This window comes from Lacerta agilis, chromosome 1, assembly GCF_009819535.1.
Source record: "Lacerta agilis isolate rLacAgi1 chromosome 1, rLacAgi1.pri, whole genome shotgun sequence".
Taxonomy (NCBI): Eukaryota; Metazoa; Chordata; class Lepidosauria; order Squamata; family Lacertidae; genus Lacerta; species Lacerta agilis.
The window spans coordinates 88,730,066-88,751,100 of NC_046312.1; the positions used below are offsets into that span (position 1 = coordinate 88,730,066).

General features: G+C 42.5%; 1 protein-coding gene across 26 annotated transcripts in view; it reads right to left on the reverse strand.

The window, feature by feature from the left end:
* CLASP1 (cytoplasmic linker associated protein 1) overlaps positions 1–21,035 on the reverse strand; it is a 162,259-nt gene that overhangs the window by 120,595 nt on the left and 20,629 nt on the right. For 24 of the 26 annotated variants that reach the window (XM_033162207.1, XM_033162199.1, XM_033162224.1 and 21 more), the window contains exon 2: positions 18,495–18,985. In XM_033162207.1, coding sequence (XP_033018098.1) covers positions 18,495–18,689 — 195 coding nt within the window. In that variant the 5' untranslated portion in view covers positions 18,690–18,985. Of the gene's footprint in view, positions 1–18,494; positions 18,986–21,035 lie in introns of those variants that run through there. The other 2 variants (XM_033162345.1, XM_033162336.1) reach the window with 1 other exon arrangement.

The window sequence follows — 21,035 nt, forward strand, 5'->3', positions numbered from 1 at the left end:
ATGAGTTTTTCGAGGTCTACTTTTGGTATAACTGCGCGCAAAAGCGAAAGTGAAAGCATGAATGAATAGTGTGGTTCACTTATGAGATTAATCCGCCTTTATTTTATAGTTCCGGTCATGTTCAAAGTTGTTAATGAGCGTTAAACTTGCTTCCCGCCCTTTTGGAGGGCAGCAACAGTGATTTTATTGGTTAAGGCATTAATGATGATGTCACGTTTGTTCCCTAATAAAAGGCAGAGGCACCCCGCTTAGGCGTTCGTTCAGTTTGGGTTAGGCACGATCGTTCGTGCATTCTTTCATTTTGTTTAGTTGGGTTTTAGTTGAAAGTCAAGTTTAGTTTAAGGGATTAGGAGCGGGCTGGATGGGTTTTTCTTTAGTTAGAGTTAGGTCGCGGAAGATCATTCGGTTTTAGTTTTAGATAGGTTCTTTTAGGTTAGCCTAGGGTTAGGCCCGCGGAAGATATTTCGGTTTTAGTTTATTTAGTTAGCCTCGCGGAAGATTGGGCGCGCAGGGACTTTAAGCTTAGGAGAACTTAGCTTAGGGGACGAGCCTATGCGGGTTCTGCCGAAGCCACTAAAGTTACAACCGGTGTCTGTCTTCCTTTGGGGTTAAAGGGGGGAGTAAAGTAAAATTTTTAATTTCTTTAAGCTGGTCCGTCTATTCAGAGTCAGGGTATATATTTTATTTCACGAGGCAACTTTTCATTAAAGAAGGCAATTAGGAACTCACACATTATCGGAGTCATCAATTGGCTTACTCAACATCCTTCAGACTGTGAGACTTGGCCGGCGACCGTGCTCAAAAGCACGCGGAACGCTGGCCGCTTTCCCCGCAACTGGTACCTCGTGCATAACCAGTCCAAGGCCGTGCACGAGGAGCTCCAGCACCCAAACCCCGACAAAATCTATTTCTGCTTCACTCCTTATGCCACTATTTCTGTACAACAGGTTGTTCCTGCATTTACCTCTTTCAATTTTCAAGTTTACTAGGGGCTTAAGGAGGGAATCGCTCCTCGTCCTCAAGATTTTGGAGCCATTAGCAAACTGAGTCTAAGGAAATTTACATCCCTTGCTTCAATATGTTGAGCCACCATGGAGAGAAACACCTCTCACACCTCCAATCATCCAGTTGCCAACCTTTACACACACAGCCTTTGGTAAATCAACAGCTCATAGTACCTCAACTAATGAATTTTCAGTTGAGATTTTCAATCAAAAATAAGGCCCTTTTCCTTTCAAGAGTGTAGAAAAGCCAATTCAACCTCAGCTGAAAAGGAAACAGGGATCTTTGCAAATTAATAATAAAAATAAATAAATCTCAAGTCAAATTCTGGAAGAGCAACAACACTAGTCTCAAGCAGAAAGGCAACCAAAGCACGGCAGCATCTTAAAAAAATAAAATCCCCTCAGGAATTCAAAGTTGGAACTCTTTTCAAAAAGCAAATTCAAAAATATGCTTTGGTAATCATGAAGTGGGCAGGGGGGGGGCGGGCAGGAAGAGACTTGGAAAAGCTCAGGGGAGATATGAAAAAATATATAGTAAGAAAAGCCCGGGGGGGGGATTAATTAAAGCAAAGTGAGTCACTATTGGCACAAAAATCAGTGGTAGCAGTTCTTGGGGTGCTCAAGATCTGTATTAGAGCAGGACCATACTAGCCAACAAAAATGTCACAAAAGAGTGAACTGTGATAATATCTCTTCTTTGTCTGAATCGTGTGTGTGTGTGTGTATGGAAACCTGTGGTTAGAATGCAGCCTGCTGCAGAAAGGTTAGGAGCCACACGTTTTGCTCTTTTGGCCCTTGGCTCTGCTTGCCACTGGCTGAAAGACAGATAAATGTTCCTCAACACTGGGCTAGAAGATGGGAAACAAAGTGTGCATTGGGGGAAGGTGGCTGGTTGTGAAACCCTGCAGTCTGCATTTGGTCCCAGCCTTAAGGTAGAATAGGGGAGGAGGCAGCAGACATTCAAAAGAGGCTCTGTTAGGTGCCATGTAGGTTTCAAGTTGCATCAAGGGCCGCTGCTGGAGAAGTAACAAACTACCGTTTATCTCACATGTTTGGAAATATAAAGATTCTGGAAATACTAGGTGCACTTACTCCAAAGGTGACCTTTAGATAAAGCCTAGCCTATGCATGCAGCAGAATGAGTTGGTTGAGTAGACAGCACCACTTCAGATTACAGGTGAGGGAGGCATTGTGACACGAAAAACAAAAGCCTACCCTTTCCAATTAGAAAACTAACACAGCATAGAGAGAAATGTTCTACTGCAGCTTTCTTTTTGCAGGGAGTTTGAGGGTGTTTTCACCCCACCAAACCATAAAACCATAAAAATGTGACTCTCTCCCCTCCTTTACAGTCTGAAATAATTCTATCCATTTTACCACCTGCAGCCACTTCACTTCTCCCTTCTCAGTTTTTTGTTTTTGTTGCTGCTGCTGCTGCTGCATGAGCTAAGCATGTCCTCTGAACTCAGGTTCATGGAGCAGCTCTCTCTAGTCCATGCACAAGCAGTAAATCAAGGACAAGCATTGATTAAAGCTCATGGTTAGAAGGAAAATAACTAATTCACAGCCCAAGTTTAGCTGACACATATGGTTCAATGATAGCTTACTGGGAAGAAGTGACACTGCCACAATCTCCCCAGAAGCCTCCACATTTGTACCAAGCCATGTGTTTGGGCTTGGTGTAATATGCAAAGCAAGCCTCCAAACCCTTCAGGGGAAAAGACAAAGTGCACAGTGTATCTATTGCTTCCAACTGTTTCACAAGTTCAGTAGAGCAGGAGCGGAACCTACCAGGGTCTAATTATAAAAACAATTAAATTCCCAAACCCACTCCCAAGCTTCTAGGATCAGACAATGGGGACACAGTTAAGCCATCTAAGACTTTTTAGCTATTTCCTTGTCTAATCTGCATTTAAAATTAGCTAAGGGGTCAGGCTATCACAGCAATTATCCAGCTACTTCCAAAACCAGAAGTAGGAGTGATCCAGCACCATTGTCTCACTTGTGAAGATTGAGAATAGAGTGACAGGCCACTAACTGAGTCTGCAGCAGTCTCAAAAAGTATCAGTTCAAAAGGCAGGTTCATTAGTGTAACTATGGCCAACACTGGGTTAACCATAACACACACACTCTCTCTCTCTCTCTCTCTCTCTCTCTCACACACACACACACACACACGTGTCATATATTTGGTGCTTTAAAAATAAGCATCTGTAGATAAATCACCCCTTAAGCCACATAAAGAAATCCAAGCTATATATTTACAATGGGGGGGGAGACATATATGGGTTTTTTTTATTAGATAGGAATCATTTGATGTAAGCAAGTCAGATGTGCTATGTCTCAAATTTTCAGCCCTTGTGGCAGACCGGCTGCCACTACAGCAATAACTCTTTTTTAAAAAAAATCAGAACAGGAACCACATTTGTGCAATAACAGAAGAATGAATTCTGGCTAATATGCAGCTTGATCTAGCTATTCCTCACTATAAAACAGAACCTACATTCGTTTGAATGATCTGACATGTCTTTATCTTCTTATTATGACAGGGCCTTGATCTTTCGGCTCCTGAGATTCTTTTTAAAAAACCTACCACCAAACAGTGCAGAGTGAAAAGGTTAAAATACTTGCGGTTAGCATAACGTCTCCTTGATTGGTTTGCAATTCAGCTCTTTCACACACTGTTCAAAACTGAGGACAATTTTTAAATATTGCTACTAGCTCGCGAAATGTAGGTCAGAATTCCTGAACCCAGTACCCTTCTCCAGATGTTTTGGACTAAAACTCACATCAAGGACCTGGGCTAAGTGGCCCCTTTTTGCAGCCTTACAGGAGGGTAGGGGGAAGAGGGGCAAAGAGAATTACAGCAAGGGTGTATACATGGAGCAAAAACGACATGGGAGGGCCACAGCTTTAGTGGAAAAGCAGATACCACACATGCCCAAAATCCCAGTAGGGCTAGGAAAGACTCCTGCCTGAAAGAGCCGCTGCCAGTCACTGGTCAACAATAAGGAACTAGGTTTGGTCTGACTTGTTATAAGGCAGTTTCCCACATTCCTAAAATCAAGGCCACTTCAGGCATGCAGACTGTCAATTAAGTCTAATCAACAAGTGTACTGGGGCCTCTTCTATCTACCCAGCTTTCCTAGGCTTATCTTCCAATTAGTGGACATCCAAAGCCGTGAGCATCTGGGAACAGGCTGTGATAAAAAGGATCGCCTCCCACTTCACCCCAATATTCTCCCAAAACATATTGTGGAAGTGTTCGTTGTTGTGAAGTTTTTGTTCATGCACGTGAACAAATTCGGAAACATTGCTGGACACAATTATATATAGAAAGATTGGAATCTCAACGATTAGCACCAACATTAGAAGGAAGTGTCAGTAAGTGCTACAAGAGTGCCTTGCATACTATAAGCCAGGGGTTGTTAACCTGGTCCCTACCGCCCACTAGTGGGCGTTTCAGGATTCTAGGTGGGCAGTAGGGGGGGGGGGTTCTACGGCACAAGCTGAGTTCTCCTTCCTTTGAGCACTGGTGGGCGGTAAGGAAATTTTACCATCAAGAAAGATGCATTAGTGGGCAGTAGGTATAAAAAGGTTGACTACCCCTGCTATAAGAAATCCAAGGGTCTTCCATCACCCTTAATTCTTTACTGAAGTGCACAGAGAGTAATTTGGGATTGGGGGGGGGGGGTAAGCAATACCAGTGGGATATACAACTGACTGTTCACCGGTCAGTGGAGTTCTCTTTATGAAGCCTGAAGCCTCTTTGTTTTGAGAACATTTTAGCTGTAGGAGCTGAAATGTCATTAGCTCAATTAAATTCCTTAACTATGTGACTTTTAAATCTAAGACAGGAGAGTACAGAAATTCACACTAGATGTCTGTTTTGGAGATATCTACTTATTTGAGGCCTATGTAACGGCCTTTCTTAAGAGCTGTGCCATTCCTCCAAGCTCTCAAGAGACAGCCATATTGTGTGTCACCCTACTGATATTTGATTCCAGTAAATGTGAAAAAACTGCATTTGGGAGCAAAACATTACAGTGCTTGAAGCTGAGATAAGTATCCCAGCGGTATTGGCCCAACGGGAGTTCTGGAGCATGCTTATTGTTAAGAGTTACTGCAGTCTACAGGTCCTCATCCAGTGCACATTCCTTTTCTAATGCTACAATAAGCAGTAGGAGAGCTAGACTTGCAGCCAGATCAGCATTGCCCTTTGTTTAGAATGCAGCTCTGGTTCTCAATCCTCCTTTTAGCCTCCAGCGGCTAGCATACTTAAGCCGAGAAGCACTGTTGCTGAGCAGCATTGTGGTGGAACAAGCAAAAGCAGCAGTGCACAAGAGAGATAGAGAGGAGAAGGGAGCCCCGTTCCCGACCCCACTATTACTTCTAGTTTGTTCAGGCGTGCAAGGCAATCCAAGCCTTGGCACAGCCCACAGCACCCATCATGAAAATCTTGAAACTTGACTTAGTTGCCTATGGATGATCTCCCGGTCATTATTTCTTGTCATTAGCTGTGCCACTATCAGTATCTACTGACAACCAAGCCACCACATTTAGCACAGCAACCTAACAGTAGCTCAATATACAGTGGTACCTTGGTTTACAACCATAATCCGTTCCAGAGGCCCGGTTGTAAACTAAAACAGGTTGTAACACAAGGTGCGCTTTTGCCAATGGGGCCTCCAAAGGGGGGGGGGGGTTGTAATCCAAAAACAGTTGCAAACCAAGGTACCACTATACCAAAGAAAGAACAACAACAACATGTTCATCAGTAACAAAATACTGTGGTAGAATACAGGATAAGACGGGGTTGGGTGACATTTTTCTCTGCTAAGGGCCACATTCCCTCAGGTGTAATCTGTCAGGGGCTGCCTACCATCAGCCAACAGGGCCAGAGAGCCAAATGTGGGTGAGGCCTCTCATTTAAGATGGATGAGTGGGGAAAGAGGGCAGGAGGACACCTTTAATAGTTGTGTCCTAGATAAAACTGTCACCCAGGTGGCAACTGCTGAAATCCTCTCCTATACAAAACCATTAAAGGTGCAGGAACCCTGCCCTCTTTTTCCACTGAGCCACCCCACACCCTCCTCTATCTTCACCCCAAACCTCTTTTCTCTCTCTTTCTACTATCACCTGTAATAATCATTTATAATAATAATAATTTATTATTTATACCCCACCCATTAAACCCCATACCATCATGTCACCCACTTGAAATTGGGCCATGGATCGCAGCTTGCCCAATTTGCTTCAAGGGAAGGGATGTGGGTTGTGAACAACAAATAAAGCATGCACTCATTTGTACAATACAGTGACTATGCAGAAGGAAAGCCCCCCATGCAGACAACAAGATGAGAAGCTGGGTCGTTCCCTTGGCACACATTGCTCTGCTTTAATAAATCCATACTCGGGTTTCAGTTTCCAATCTGACTGTGTCTATTTTTAACCTTCTTGACCTTCTGCATTAAGCTGAGGGATGAGAAGACAAGAGGTGGAAGAGAGATGGGTGCCTTTCATTGATCGGGACACAGTAAGCATCTGTGGGTAAATTTAAGAAACAAAAATTGTGTATAGTCAAAACATATTGGGTGCAATGGCAGGCGGGATTGCCAAAATCCTTTTTCCCAGAAACCTGCCCCCTTTCCGTCCCCTTTTAAAAAATATTTAGTTGCCAAGCGCATAAAGCTGAATGTGTACAAGTTAAATGAACGTAGGCTGGGGGCTTACTGTATACAATATTACAGGCATGGCTCCATTCTTTCCCCTGCTGGGTCCCTTCTTAAAGTTTATTCAAGTGGACTTTTCTCACCACAAAACAATCAAAAGGGTATTTCATTCAGCAATTCAGAGTTTAGCTTAAGACTAATGGGAAAGGTCTAGTCCAGGAGTCAGCAAACTTTTTCAGCAGGGGGCCGGTCCACTGTCCTTCAGACCTTGTGGGGGGCCGGAATATATATATATTTTTGGGGGGAAAGAACGAATTCCTATGCCCCACAAATAACCCAGAGATGCATTTTAAATAAAAGCACACATTCTACTCATGTAAAAACACGCTGATTCCTGGACCGTCCGCAGTCCGCATGTAGAAGGCGATTGGGCTGCATCCAGCCCCCGGGTCTTAGTTTGGGACCCCTGGTCTAGTCAGAAGATATGCAGGCATGCATAAACGTGCAAAGTGTGTATAATACCACATTTATAAAGAACATGGTAACCCATAATACCATGTTCAGATGAATGGCCAGTGCAGGTTGCCATGTCTGTCAAAGAACCAGTAGTACTGTCACCAACATTCAGTGTCAGATCATCACCACTCCCTTTAATAGCAAACTCAGGTGGTTGAGTGTTGAAAAGACAGAAAACAGGGCAGAGGTGGGGGTGGGGGTGTATCAACATGCTTGGTTGAAGTAATCAGCACGTAGAAACAAAATCCTTTAAAGCAAGGAAAGGAAGTTGGTTAGCAGTTGAAAAAGAAACCTAGGAAAAGTTGGTGGTGTATGAGCATCTGAAGGAACTTATCTGGGGTTGGGGAGCAAAAACACTGAAAGGGGACAGCAGACCAAAAGAGAGAAGATAATAGTATCTGTATGCTTTGTTTCATATCACAGGTTCTACAAATACTATAAACATAGACTTTTCCTTTTTTAAAAAATGAGAATTTGAGGATTATGGCTTATTTGAGGATTATCGTTCCCACTACCTCCTTTCCTGTGGACACCCATGGGAGAGAGAAGAAAGAGAAGAGCCACTTTGCTTGAGCTTCTTTTACAGATTCCTGAAGGATGTCATGGCTGAATAGCTGGAACTCTGAACAGAAGTACTTCTGGCAGGAGGAGACTGGTGCACTGCAATGTTTTGTTTCAGGTCCCTCTTGTACACCCCTGCTGTGCATTAATCTATATAGGCCCAGGAGCACAATAAGAGCAGGCTTGCTTTGATAGTCACAGCTCAAGGCCCCTGAATCTATTTTAATGCTTAGTGTTAGAACATGCAGAGTAAAAAGAGGAGAGCATCTGAGAAGGCACAAAGTACCCTCCATGCACTATGTATTTTTAAGCATTTTAATATGCAATCTAAAGCACAATATGACTGTTGTTTAGGATCAACCTAGCCATCAATCCAATGGGTTTCTAAGAACTGATTGAGCCCCAATTCTATAAATTCTATCCCTAGATAGTGGTCATGTAATCTGATGGCAAATGTATACTTTTCCCACCTAAAACATAGGCACATATGCACACTATATACAAACAACATATCCTGTATAGCAATAATCATATATTTTTTAGTAGCATTGTCTTTTTAAAGCATTTTCCCTTGCTTTTCCTTTGATCTAGCATCAAAGATGTAAAAAAAAAAAACTTGAAAGTCTGTTAGTGATGAGAGCTAGGTGAACAGTCTCTTATAGTTAGAATTGTTGGGTGTGTGCTTTTTAATACAGTAAACAAATGCTTACTTTGCAAGAACATTTCAAAAGGGGAAAAAAGGATTTATGGCATATTGAGGTCGGGAGTTTCATTACTCCCGGCATTCAAGAACTGAGTTCCCTCCCTTTATTTTCCCTTATGGGGGAATCAGTAGCAGAAATCATACTTTTAATTCAGAAGGTTCCAAATCCAATCTCTTGCATCTACAGAAAAAAGAAGGCAAAAAACCTTTGCCTAAGACCATGTAGAGCTGCTTCCAGTCCCTGGTTTGCACATCATAATAAGCTGCTGTTTAAAACCAAGTATAGGTTTAATGTGAACAAACAGGCTCATGGTTTGTTTCCCCCTGACTGGCTTGTTTTGTCTGCAGGGCAGCAGCAGGAGTGGAGGGAGAAGTGTCATGGGAACTTTTGAGCAGCATGCATTAGTGTGTTGCTCGTTCACATTAAAACATAGTTTGCTTTAAACTATGGTTTCATGTGATGCATGAACCAGGCCAGAGTAGACAATAGTGGGCTAATAGACATTCTGACAGTGGACAAATAGGGAAGGGCCATAGCTTTGGAAGCAAACAATCCCAGGTTCAGTCCCTGGCATCTCCAAGTAGGCTTGGCAAGATTCTTGTCTAATGCACTGGAGAGTTACTGCCAGTCAATACAGAGCTAGTTGAACCAATGGAATAAAGGCAGCTTCCCACAACTTCCCATGTCCCTTAAGTCACAAATGAAGGCAGGATAGTTGGTCTGAGGTAGCTTCAGTACAGCAAACTTTTAAATTTGGGGACACTCAACCACATTGCCAGCTTGCAAGATTTGATAGCCATGGCTAATGAATAAGAAGAGGCTCTATGGATTGGCCACACTGACTAGGACTGATGGGAGTTGGAGTCCTACAGCAACCAGAGATCACAAGGTTGGGAAAGGAGGGCTCTTGTACCCCTCCTTTGCTAACATTGCAAATCTGGAATATATGGCTAATTTATTATATTTGTTTGATTGTAGAGATATTCCACTGTTAGTAGCAAGCCACATTTATCTGAAGGATATTTTTTAAATGTACCCCTGGGCTATCCAATCAGAGCAGCCAAGTCATACCCATGCGGATTCTACTTTTCAAATGTAACGTTCATGCAACGCATATAAAGTTCGTGACAAGTGCACACTTCATTACAGGTGTGCTCTGAATATTAAAGGCATGAGAAGAAATTCATTTTTATAAAAACAGACTTTATATGCAAGATAAAAGGCAAGTTTTGCTCTGAGGAGTGCAACAACTGAAGCTCATTAATTTTTGGTGCATGAACTGAAAATTTATACACTTAGAATCATAGAATCTTAGAGTTGGAAGGGACCCCAGGAGTCATCTAGTCCAACCCCCTGCAATGCAGGAATCTCAGCTAAAGCATCCCTGACAGATGGCCACCCGACCTCTGCTTAAAAACCTAGAAGGAAGGAGAGTCCACCAGCTCTCGTGGGAGTCTGTTCCACTGCTGAACAGCTCTCACTGCCAGAAAGTTATTCCGAATGTTTAGTTGGAATCTCCTTTCTTGCAACTTGAAGCCATTGGTTCGAGTCCTACCCTCCAGAGCATGAGAAAACAAGCATGCTCCCTCCTCCATGTGCCAGCCCTTAAGATATTTGAAGATGCCTATCATATCTCCCCTCAGTCTCCTCATTTCCAGGCTAAACATACCCAGCCCCTTCAAGCGCTCCTCCAGGATGAGGACGAACCATTAATGAGTACGTACTAATTGGGTTCTGTCAGTCAATCAGCTACAAATCCACCTAACATTACCTCAGTATTGGTCTCGTCCACTCAATCACCTCAATATTCTTGGTGTTCCAACAGCTGCTATAATTAAAAATATTGACTACATATACACACACACACACACACACACACACACACATATATAATATCCTTCCCTTATCTAACAGAACATGTGGATGAAATCTTTTCTGTATTACACAAAGCAGGTAGCCATTCAAAGTTTTTCATTAAGGAACAATTGGCAAAACTGAGAGAGAAGGAGTAGAAACCCTTATCTTTGGATTTCTATGACAACGGCAGAAATAAATTCTATTAGATTTATCATAATTATCCCTTTTAAAACCAGCCTTTTCCACCCCTGGAACTAGTTCTGCAGACAATGGGATTCAAAGGTAAATGATTCCAATTAACAGAGATGCCAGTGAATGATAATGTTACAGATAGCATTACTAAAAATAAAAAAATAAAAAATATTCAACACATCAAAGTAATAGAGTTAATAGAGAGGCAATAGGCTGGGCAGCCTCCACCGGAACATACTACAGTATTTACAAGGCAACTCTTGTTATCTGCTACTGAAAGGGGATATAAACAAAAAGAGAAAAGCATGTCTGTGAGTCAAATGCAGCACAGCACATCCTCTCTTGTTCCATTCCTTCTACATTCCATGCGCTTCTTATAGGACACATATTCAAGATCATCTAACAGGGATCGGTTACCCTTTGACCACTCTGTCCTATTCACACCCGCTGTCTCTCTCTTCAAGAGTTAATTCCACTCACTCGCCCACACGATCCATGCATGCTATGGGGAGTCCAATTTGCAGTACAGCAGTTTCATATAAAACAAGCAGTGTCAAGACAGGAAACACATGCGAGATGCCAGAACCACGTTCATAGCCGACTATCCCTTATATCCCACTTTAGGTGGATCTTGTATGTGGCAGCTCTCAAGAAGTGCTGGATATCCACTCCTGTGCTGGCAGAACTCTCAGGACATGCAGATGCGATTCTGCAACATCATTTAAGAAGTTTCCTTAATTTTTCATTAAATCAGCACCTAAGCCTGACAAATAACATGATGATAGCTCCCTTCCCCTATTGTTAAAAACCCTATCCAGCCACTTTGTTCGGTGCTCGTCATTGTGTTTGACATCTGCTATTGAATTTTTACTATCTGAATTTCTAAAACTGCACCTTAATCCAAAAGTGGATTTCAGAGTAGTAGCAACAGCAATTGCAGAAGCAAATATAAGATTATCCATTTAAACTCCATTTTAAAAAAAAACCCCAAGGAAACCAGATTTTGAACTCAGCACCAGCCATGTATGCACATATAATCGATTTACTATATCTGATAATTTATATCTCCATGCTGTAAATAGCTATAAAATTCAGAAGGTCAGTAGCTCAAATAATCAGACCACATCTGGAGGGCACCAGGTTAGGGGGAAACTAATATATAGCACACAGATCTACTAAGCTAGACAGGCCCAGCAAGGCTATGTTTATGCTGCTGCCCACATACCAATTGTCCTTGAGTTCTGCAAAACAGGAATTAAAGTTCACAGAAGAATTGCAATGGTGATAACCAAGCTGGCTGTAAAAAAATTCACAGGCCGGATTAGCATTGTGAGGGAGTAACACTACACTTATAGACAAAGCTTATTTCATCTGGCAAATTTACAACAAACAAACTCAAGCCCCAGCTATTTTGTTTTGATGGCAGGATTTTTTTTCCAGGCACTTATGTCAGCTTTGGACAAAACAGCACAATACAGGTCAAAGTCACTAGCAGGAATGCAGAAGGCAATAAATATTCTCAAAATAGGCTCGCCCAAGCTGAAATCCAAAATACCTTTCATTGGATAAAGTGAACTCTATTAGTAAAACTCAAAAAGAAAAGGGAAAAAGCCCCTCTTTTTCTTGCAGAACTTCTCATTGCGTCTTATAGAAAACAAAGGTTAAAAATACGTTTTTCAAATGTGTTCTTTCTTCACACTCCCCAATTAAAAACTGCAAACAAGGGTCACATTTTGGTCCAAATATTTCCACACAAGGTCTCTTTTTTCCCTTCCTGTCCTTCCCTCAGAAATACGTGGCCTACAGGCTAGAATTTCATAACATGCTGGCAAGCCACTGGGAAGAGCTGAAAGATACTGTTGTCTGGCCTGCTCATTATTAAAAGCATGATTCTGCCCACCACTCTGCTCCTCTATTATGAATACTTGAAAGCTATCAAATGTTAACATTCGCACCCTGACTCTCCCTCACACCCACTCCCTGCCATAAGCAACTGCAGAAATGCAACCGTCTTTGCATTTGCCGCAAAACAAAAGCAGAGGAGAAAGGTCAATAAAATCAAATGAGGGGTGGGGGGGATTCGAACAACATTAACCCTACTTGCTTGCCTTTCCCCCTCCCAGGGATACTCATTTTTTCTGGCAATACCAGTGTACCTGCGGAAAATATCTAGATATTGGATAGCATAGACCTAGCAAAGCAACAGACAAGTCAAAACCAACAACAGCATCAGAAAATGGATTAGGGAACACAGAATTCACATCAAAACCACAGAAAACTAGCAGTTTGGTTCAAAAACTGCAGGTAATGCAGAATGCGGTGGGTGGCCCAGCTTTTGGCTCCCAGTACCTTACCAAGCTATGTTCAAGGTGTAGAAAGCCATAAACAGCTTAGGACTAGGTTACTTGAAGAAACGCCATGTCCCTTAGACACCAGCCAGATCACTGCCATCATCTGGAGAAGCCCTCCTGATTGTCCCACAATCGCCCAGTATTTGTTTAGTTTCTACGCAAGCTAATGTTTTTGGCATAGTGGTGCCAATACTTCGGAACACTGTTGCCATCGAAAGCAGACGAGCACCTACAATTTTGACATTTCCTCACCTGTTTTGTGAGGCATTTTCAGAGAACTAATTTAGTTCCGTGGTGGTCATTTGTTCTGCATTTTATGATTTTATATAGCTTTAATGCTCTTATTATATTGCTGTTAGATGATGAGAGAGAGAGAGAGAAGAGGGGGGGAGGAAGGTAGGGGGAGGGAGTTGGCAGTTTAGAAATACTCCTATGAATAAATAAAATTAAGTGGGCGAACATTAGATATATTTGCACCCAAGGCAAAAAAGCTATCAAAATGACAGGACTTCCATACCCAGTAGGGTGCCCACTCAAGAATCTGTTACCAAAAGCCTAATTTTCATGTGAAAGCTGGCCCTGCACTTCTCTACAGGACATAAAGTCAGCTAGAAGAGGAGAGGTCTTCAGTAGGAAGGACCGCTCCTGTACACTAGCTGCCCTACTCCATGGCTCTTACTTCCTTCTCCCCCCCCTTCCCCAAATATTTGACATATTAAGGCAGGGGTCAGCAAACTTTTTCAGCAGGGGGCTGGTCCACTGTCCCTCAGACCTTGTGGGGGGCCGGACTATATTTTGAAGGGGGGGGGGAAATGAACGAATTCCTATGCCCCACAAATAACCCAGAGATGCATTTTAAATAAAAGGACACATTCTACTCATGTAAAAACACCAGGCAGGCCCCACAAATAACCCAGAGATGCATTTTAAATAAAAGGACACATTCTACTCATGTAAAAACACGCTGATTCCTGGACTGTCCGCGGGCCCCCGGGCCTAAGTTTGGGGACCCCTGGGTTAAGGGAACCGAATGCCACAAATGAAGTACCTTTGTGCACATCTACCTACATTAACATCAAAATGCATCCCAAATAAGGTTTTCGAGTTTTCTTGTCGCAAAATTTGATGTAGCTTTGCTCATTATATCTTTAAAAGCTTGCCGTGGAAAATGTAGGTCAGGAGCCCCTGCAGAAGACACCGCAAATGCAAATCACACTGGCACATCTGTGCTAAATTCAGACACACAAAAACAAAAAAGCTGTGCTAACAACTTCAGAGAGGTGTTACTTTAGAGGCCTGTACAGTGACACACAGCTAAGCAGCACAAATGCGGAGAAGGTTAAGGCTGGCCAGGAACTTCTTCTCACCTGGCCTAACCTCTGTCTCCCCCATGCAAAGTATTACTCATGCCACAAAAGTGGGGAAAATGAAAATAACAAGGCAAACCTTGACTTTCTAACCTCATTATTGACAAACATTATTTTTTGCTCATTAAAATATTCATAAATAAACAAAAGCAACACAGCCCATAGCGGCTGTGTTGCTTGGTCGTATTAACATATCTGACCCACAAGCTACTGGGCATTAGTGGTTTCACACATGTTGGTTTTGTATCAGGAGGACTAGAGGAAATCTGATTTATCCCATTGCACAGACTTTCACTGGTCGATCTCCAAAGTCTCTTCTGGTCGTTCAAACAGGGAGCTCCAATTTTTGATTCCCAGGGCAAAATACCTAAATGTAGCTATTTCACACTAACAGTTATGCTTTCCCCCCCTGCCATTCAACAAACTTACCGGTATCTGTTTTATATTCTGTAACTTGTTCCCCCCCCCCCCCAGGTTAGCAGACCATAAATAAATTATATTCACTTATATTACAACTGTTGGCAAAAGGGGTTACAAGACTTTTGAGACTGGAGTCCAACTGAAGGGCAACTGGAATTGTGGGCCTTTGCCATGTCCTATTAGATTGTGATACTTTGGAATAAGGAGAGTGCTATAAAAGAGAGCATCCATTCAAACTTACACAACAAATAAGTCCTATTCAGCTGTCGACATTGATTCCATCTTCCTTCCTAGGTCTCATCAAGTTCATAGATCATATAGCTTGCTTTAGCAGAAGTGCACACTAACACTGTCCATTTCACATCATCATCATCATCATCAAGCTAATTCCATGTTTCCTTTCTTTCACTGAACTTCAACAGAACAAGAAGCATGCTTCAGAAAGCATGTCTGCTTCTTAAAGCAGCTGGATGATGATTGCTACATACGAGTAATTTTAACAGACACCCCACTTTAAACTAAGTTCAAGCCATCTGTTCCACACACACACCCTCAATTATACAAAGCAAAATAAACCTCCAGCAATGCCCCGCAACAAACAATGCAGATGTCAATTTGCTTCTGTCTGTATTTCCGTTCTCCGCCAACCCCCCGCCGTTCATAGGGCATTAGTAGCATCTCGTGTTGCAGAGAACAAATTCATCATCAGAATCCAGAATCGGGGGGGGGGGAGAGAGAGGGGGGGAGGGAAGGAGGGAGGGAGGGAGGGAAGAGCATTTGTTATTACTATTTATCCACTTGATCCTCTCTGTCCCGTGTCCCAGATCCTCTATGCATTCCTACATTACCAAAGTATGATGAGATGAGGCCACAGGGGAGTGAAAAACATGGCTGTGAGAGCCATCTTTGGGAATGGCGCATAGCTTATGCACAACTATAGCAGTGTATCGCCAGCTGCATCGGTAGGTGCAGGCACAGAACAGCCCTGACCCAACTGTGGTGTGGTTAAGGGAGAACGTAGTGCAAAAAAAGAAAGGGTGCATGTTACTAAGCTGAAAGTGATGGGAAAGAGCAAGGAAAGACTGGCATGAGGGTACGAGGGGGCAAGCTAAAGAAAATGACAAGAGCCTAACAACAACCACAATACTTTCAGAATACTTAAAGAGGAAAAAATTAATTAGGATTGCCATAACCAAAGTCGTATTATCCCTGGTCTCTACAGATATATCCAAAGCACCAAAATAATAAGGAGCATGTGGGAAGGGGGAAGGGAGAAAGATATGATTTGGAGAAAATGCTGTTATCAAATTATGTAGATTTACATGTATGTGATATTTTCAAAGGTGTGGCTCTATAAATTAATTCAGCAGAACTATAAATTTCAGAGTGCTTTCTCTTCCCTTCTGCATTTGCCCACGCAACCACCCTTTGTGTGGTAGGCTACAATTAATCCAATGAATTTGAAATAATTCCCCTAGCTATGTTTTATCATCAGCTGTTGCTTTTCATTTCCTGCCAAGGTCTTTCAAACAGTATCTGTCTAATGCACTCATTTCCTCCAGCTTAATCAGAAAAGTGTTGAATTAAGAGTACAGTTGTACCTTGGTTGTCAAACGGAATCTGTTCCGGAAGTCAGTTCAACTTCCAAAACGTTCGGAAACAAAATGCGGCTTCTGATTAGCTTCCTGATTAGGAAGCCATGGCGGACATTCAGTTCGACTCGCAAGGCGTTTGGGATCCAAGATACACTTCTAAGGACCGCTTCACAAGGTAATTTGGGGCAGCTAAAATGCATAGGTTGTATCCAATGAAGCCATCCCATTTGAGCAAAGACTTCTGGTTGTGCAACAGAACTTCCCTTCCCTCTCCTCTCCTGCCACACTCCCTGTAAATCTGCCTCAGACTTGTTGGAGAGCAGGGGGAAGTACTGTTGTGCAAGTGGAAGTCCTTGCACAAATGGAACAATTTCGTTTCCTACAACACCACTATTTTAATTTGGCATTATTTAGTTAAACACAGAATCCAATTGTTAGTCAGCATTAACCCTCCTCCGCTTCAGATATTCCTTACACCCTCTGTCACTGTCACAGATTAGGATAAACACGGAGAGATGTCTATGGCTACCTCTCTTCAGCCTTGAGGGTTGAACATCCTCAAAAGATTTTCTCAACTCAAGAGAGGAGAGCCACAGTTTCCAATTTCTGATAGCAGAAAGGAGCAACTTACAATGTTCTTTGTTATCAGAATATCTTTTAACTATGATACCATCTCTAAATCATGCTCCCTTCATAATGACTATTTAAGGCTTCACTGAAACTACCCACATGAGAACTATTTGCTAACAACTGTAGCACTTGCCACCAGGAGTTAGATAACCAAGAAGTTATATATAGGGCGCATATGGCAGTGACCATTACTTAAAGATCCACATCCTGTTATCCCTCAACTGAGGTAACAATGAGCAACAACCAGCCCCAAAGTTACACGTTTTTCCACCTGTTATATTCTTTCTGAACTACTCTTGGGCTTATGATGTAACTGGTTAGCTCCATGTTGAAAGCCATTCACACCAGTTTTCCCCATGTCCACTTTCTCTCCAGATAACACTAGACTACAACTTCCATCATTCCTTGACCACTGACCATAATGGAAGAAGCTGATGGGAGTTAGAAGCCAACAACATTTAGAGGACACCAACGTGGGCAAGGCTGGCTTAAACATTTGGCCAGATAACCATCATCTTCTGATGGGTGAAAAGTAAGATATGTGAAATGCAGACAAATGCAATCTAGAACCCCATTTGACCTGGGACTGTACTGCTGATGTGCAGAAGTCAGGCCACAGCTCCTGCTAATGAAACTGTTTCAGACAATATCTCAAATAATACAAACTGACACTCAAGAAGATTCAGCTGTGAATTTCAAGTATTTAGTCAACATTAAATGGGGTGATAGCTCAGTGGTAGAAGGAAGAAAGCTTTGAAGACAGAAAGTCTAAGCCCCAGTATTTCCAGTTAAAATAAACTTCAGTAGGGATGGAAAAGACCTGCAGAAGGCCTTGAAGAATGCTGATTAGGGTAGAATACCCTTTGCCAACCTGGTGCCCTCCAGATGTTTTGGACTACAACTCCCATCATCCCTAGTCAATATAACTGATGGGAATTGTAATCCAAAACACCTGGGGGACACCAAGCTGACGAATGCTGGGTTAGGATGATTATACCAAGCTGCCACTAAAAATAGCTGGCCCTTCAATAATGTGTAGCACAATTAAAGCAGTGTCTAAAAGCCCCACCATGTAATAATACCAGGAAAAGGATCGCGGCAAGTTATGCTGCACATTATGAAGGAGGGTGGGGTGACACAGGGCTGATGGTTCCTGTATTTCTTGCATTATGAAATTCTGCCCTTATGCATAGGCTCTTCCCAAGTCCACTTTCCTACAAGTATTGCTGTTTGTTGCAACAGGGTATCTCTAAAAGAGCTTGAAAATCCAGCATATTCACCATTACAAGCAAGGACCCTGATCCAGCCCAGTAATGAAGATCCTGTTTTTATTTCCATCAGTAAAAAAGTGTGTGTGGGGGGGTATTTTTCTTTTTAATTTATTTTGAGTTCTGCAGTGTGGGTTGTATACATTTTCAGAAACGAAATGCCACAAAATTACAAACTTGCTGTTACATCAGTTACAGATCACTAAGAAATGCATGGGATGAAGAGGATTTGCAAGCTATAAAGTGAAGAGTGATGTCTCTGTTCCATAACTGTTGGCGAAAGCCTGCGAAAACAAACCAGCCAGACTTGAAGCAATGTTTGACCTTAGCAATCCCATCTCTGCACATCGGTCTTACCTTATAATTGCTGGAATTTACCCACGAGGTAGCAAGGCCATCAACCATTTTATCCAGCATGGTCTGATCATGTTCCAGATCGGCAGATTTCTGTTTATCTGAGAAATAGTCTATCAGTTCTTGGCCAACCTGAAGTCTTTTCCCAACATCCTTCTGCAGAACCTGGACCAAGCAACCCTCCATGGTGGGCTCCATGTTGTGCTAGGAAAACAGCACAGCCAGTGGAGAAGCTAGAGGGCAGCAGGTTTGAAAAGTCCTGCTGCAGATGTCTCCTCTAGGTCGCCTCTTTGTTCGATGAAGGTTACCAAGGGCCTGGATTTCAAAGACGTGATTCTGGGAATGGCAACAATGCACCATGTGTGTCTGAAGAGCAGCTGGCAGGTTATTAAAAGTTCAATTCAAAATAACTAGTAATAGATAAATAAAGCTGGGAGCGGACCAGCCGTGCTGTATGACCAGGTCTATGATGCTTCTCCGTTCAGCAGTCCATCCTGAAAGAAAATTTTAAAAGAGGGAAAGGTTAGAGGCAAACGAGGAAGAAAGCAAATAGCCAAACAGCATAAAGTCCCAGCTGAGATACTTAAAGCTGTCATGTTGTTGTTTTTTAAAAAGTAGTAATTTATCTATCTGTTCCCTTGCAACCATTCGTTGCAACTATTCTCATGTCTTACACAGCACTGCAGTCTGCCCCAAAGAAGAAAAAGGAGCTAATCCTGTTATAAGGGGCATCAACTGCTAAGGGAAAAAACACACATAGAGAAACAAAAAAGAAACCCACATTTTGTTCAACAACAAAAATGCAGCCAACAAATTATAATATGGATTTCTGACTGTCAACTGCATGGGGAGACGGATACTTTGCCATGGGAGCTGTCTGCTGAAATCAGACACGACCAAAAGAAAGAGAAAAAACGCTTGAGAAAGAACCACTGAAGCAGTCGCCTCCTGTTCTGTCTGTGAGCGCATCAGACACACAGAGCAAGTGACAGCAAGGTTTTGCATATTGGCGACAGCACAGGGCAAGGCTGGATGAGAAAGCAAGTCTGGATGACTCCCTGAAGCCAGCTTCATGTTTTTTAGCAGCTACTTTGAGAAATATACCGCACTGTCAGGAGTTTCGACATGCAGTCCTCCAGAATGCTACCCATATCCTGGCCTCCGCATCCCAATAAAATTATTCATGTAAGAATTACAACGTAACCTCTATGTTTGAATGCACTAACTGTGCAGCCCTTTACAAGGTTACTCAGAAGTGTACCCTGCAGATTTCAATGAGACTTATTCCCAGGTTAGTATGTATAGCAGAAATGGAGAACCTGTGTTCCTTCAGATGCTGTTGGACTCTTAAGTCCCTTCAGCTCCAGCCAGCATGGCCAACAATCAGGGATGATGGGAGATGGAGTCCAGCAATGACAGGGACCAGAGGTTCCCTTTCCTTGGTATATACAACTACAGCCTTAAAACTGCTACCAAAGATAGTGGTCATGCAAAGTGTCCTAAGAAATCTGGTATCTGCAAGTTCTCCACTGATGCCAGATGGAGGTTCATTAGATATATATTAGGTGCCAGGCAAAAATGTTCCTCTTCAACCAGGCCTTTAAAATGTGTCTGTGGGAAGGGGTGATTATTGTTTTGCTGTTTTGTTTTAAATATTTACTTGTTTTTATCCTGCATTTTATTCTGTGAATTGCCCTGGGACGTTAGGGTGAATGGCGGGTAATTAATATATTATTATAAATTATAAGCATTATTATTATTATTATTATTATTATTATTATTATTATTATTATGCATCTGTTTCAACAGGCTGGTTGAAGCAAGGCAGAGCGCTTCATTCATCCTCTGCCCCTAACACAGAAATGCAGTCCCTCCTTTAAGTGTCAGTGTCTTCAAAAAATCCTGAGTTTTCAAACAGGACTTTTAAAGAGAAGCAGAGGAAGCACATACTGGAGTGCCCCCCCCCCCCCGTGACAATGCTGCCAACTCTTCTGTATCACTTTACCAGCAGCTGCAGGCTCTATGTTCCCTTCCCCCTCCATAATGAAATGAATCTTTGCTCACACGTATTCCAATACAGTACAGTACTCTCCCTCCCTTCCTCCATTAATTCTGGCAGACACACACTCCTCGCTTCACCACCACAACCCCCACAACCCTTCAACCTCAGGCTCCCATGTGGCCCTGCTTATGCAGCTACAAAAGTACCACTTGCATGGTTTAAAAAACAAAAAAGGAAAAAAAGTCTCCCCATCCTAAAAACTATTATTTGCAGGTGCCTTTTAACGTAAAGAAAAATAACCTGCCTAATGATAACATCTGAAGCTCCTGGATGTACAGAAACTAGGGCATACTTGAAGGAAAACAGGTCAAGCTCAGTTCAAAAGAGAAGGGAGGCCGGCGGGGTGTGTGTGTGTGTGTGTGTGTGTGTGTGTGTGTGTGTTAATCAGACAGCTGTAAAGCACATCTCTTGCCAAGTAAACAATCAGGGCAAACCTACAGGCATCATCCAGTATCAAAACAGTACAGTACAATAATACATCC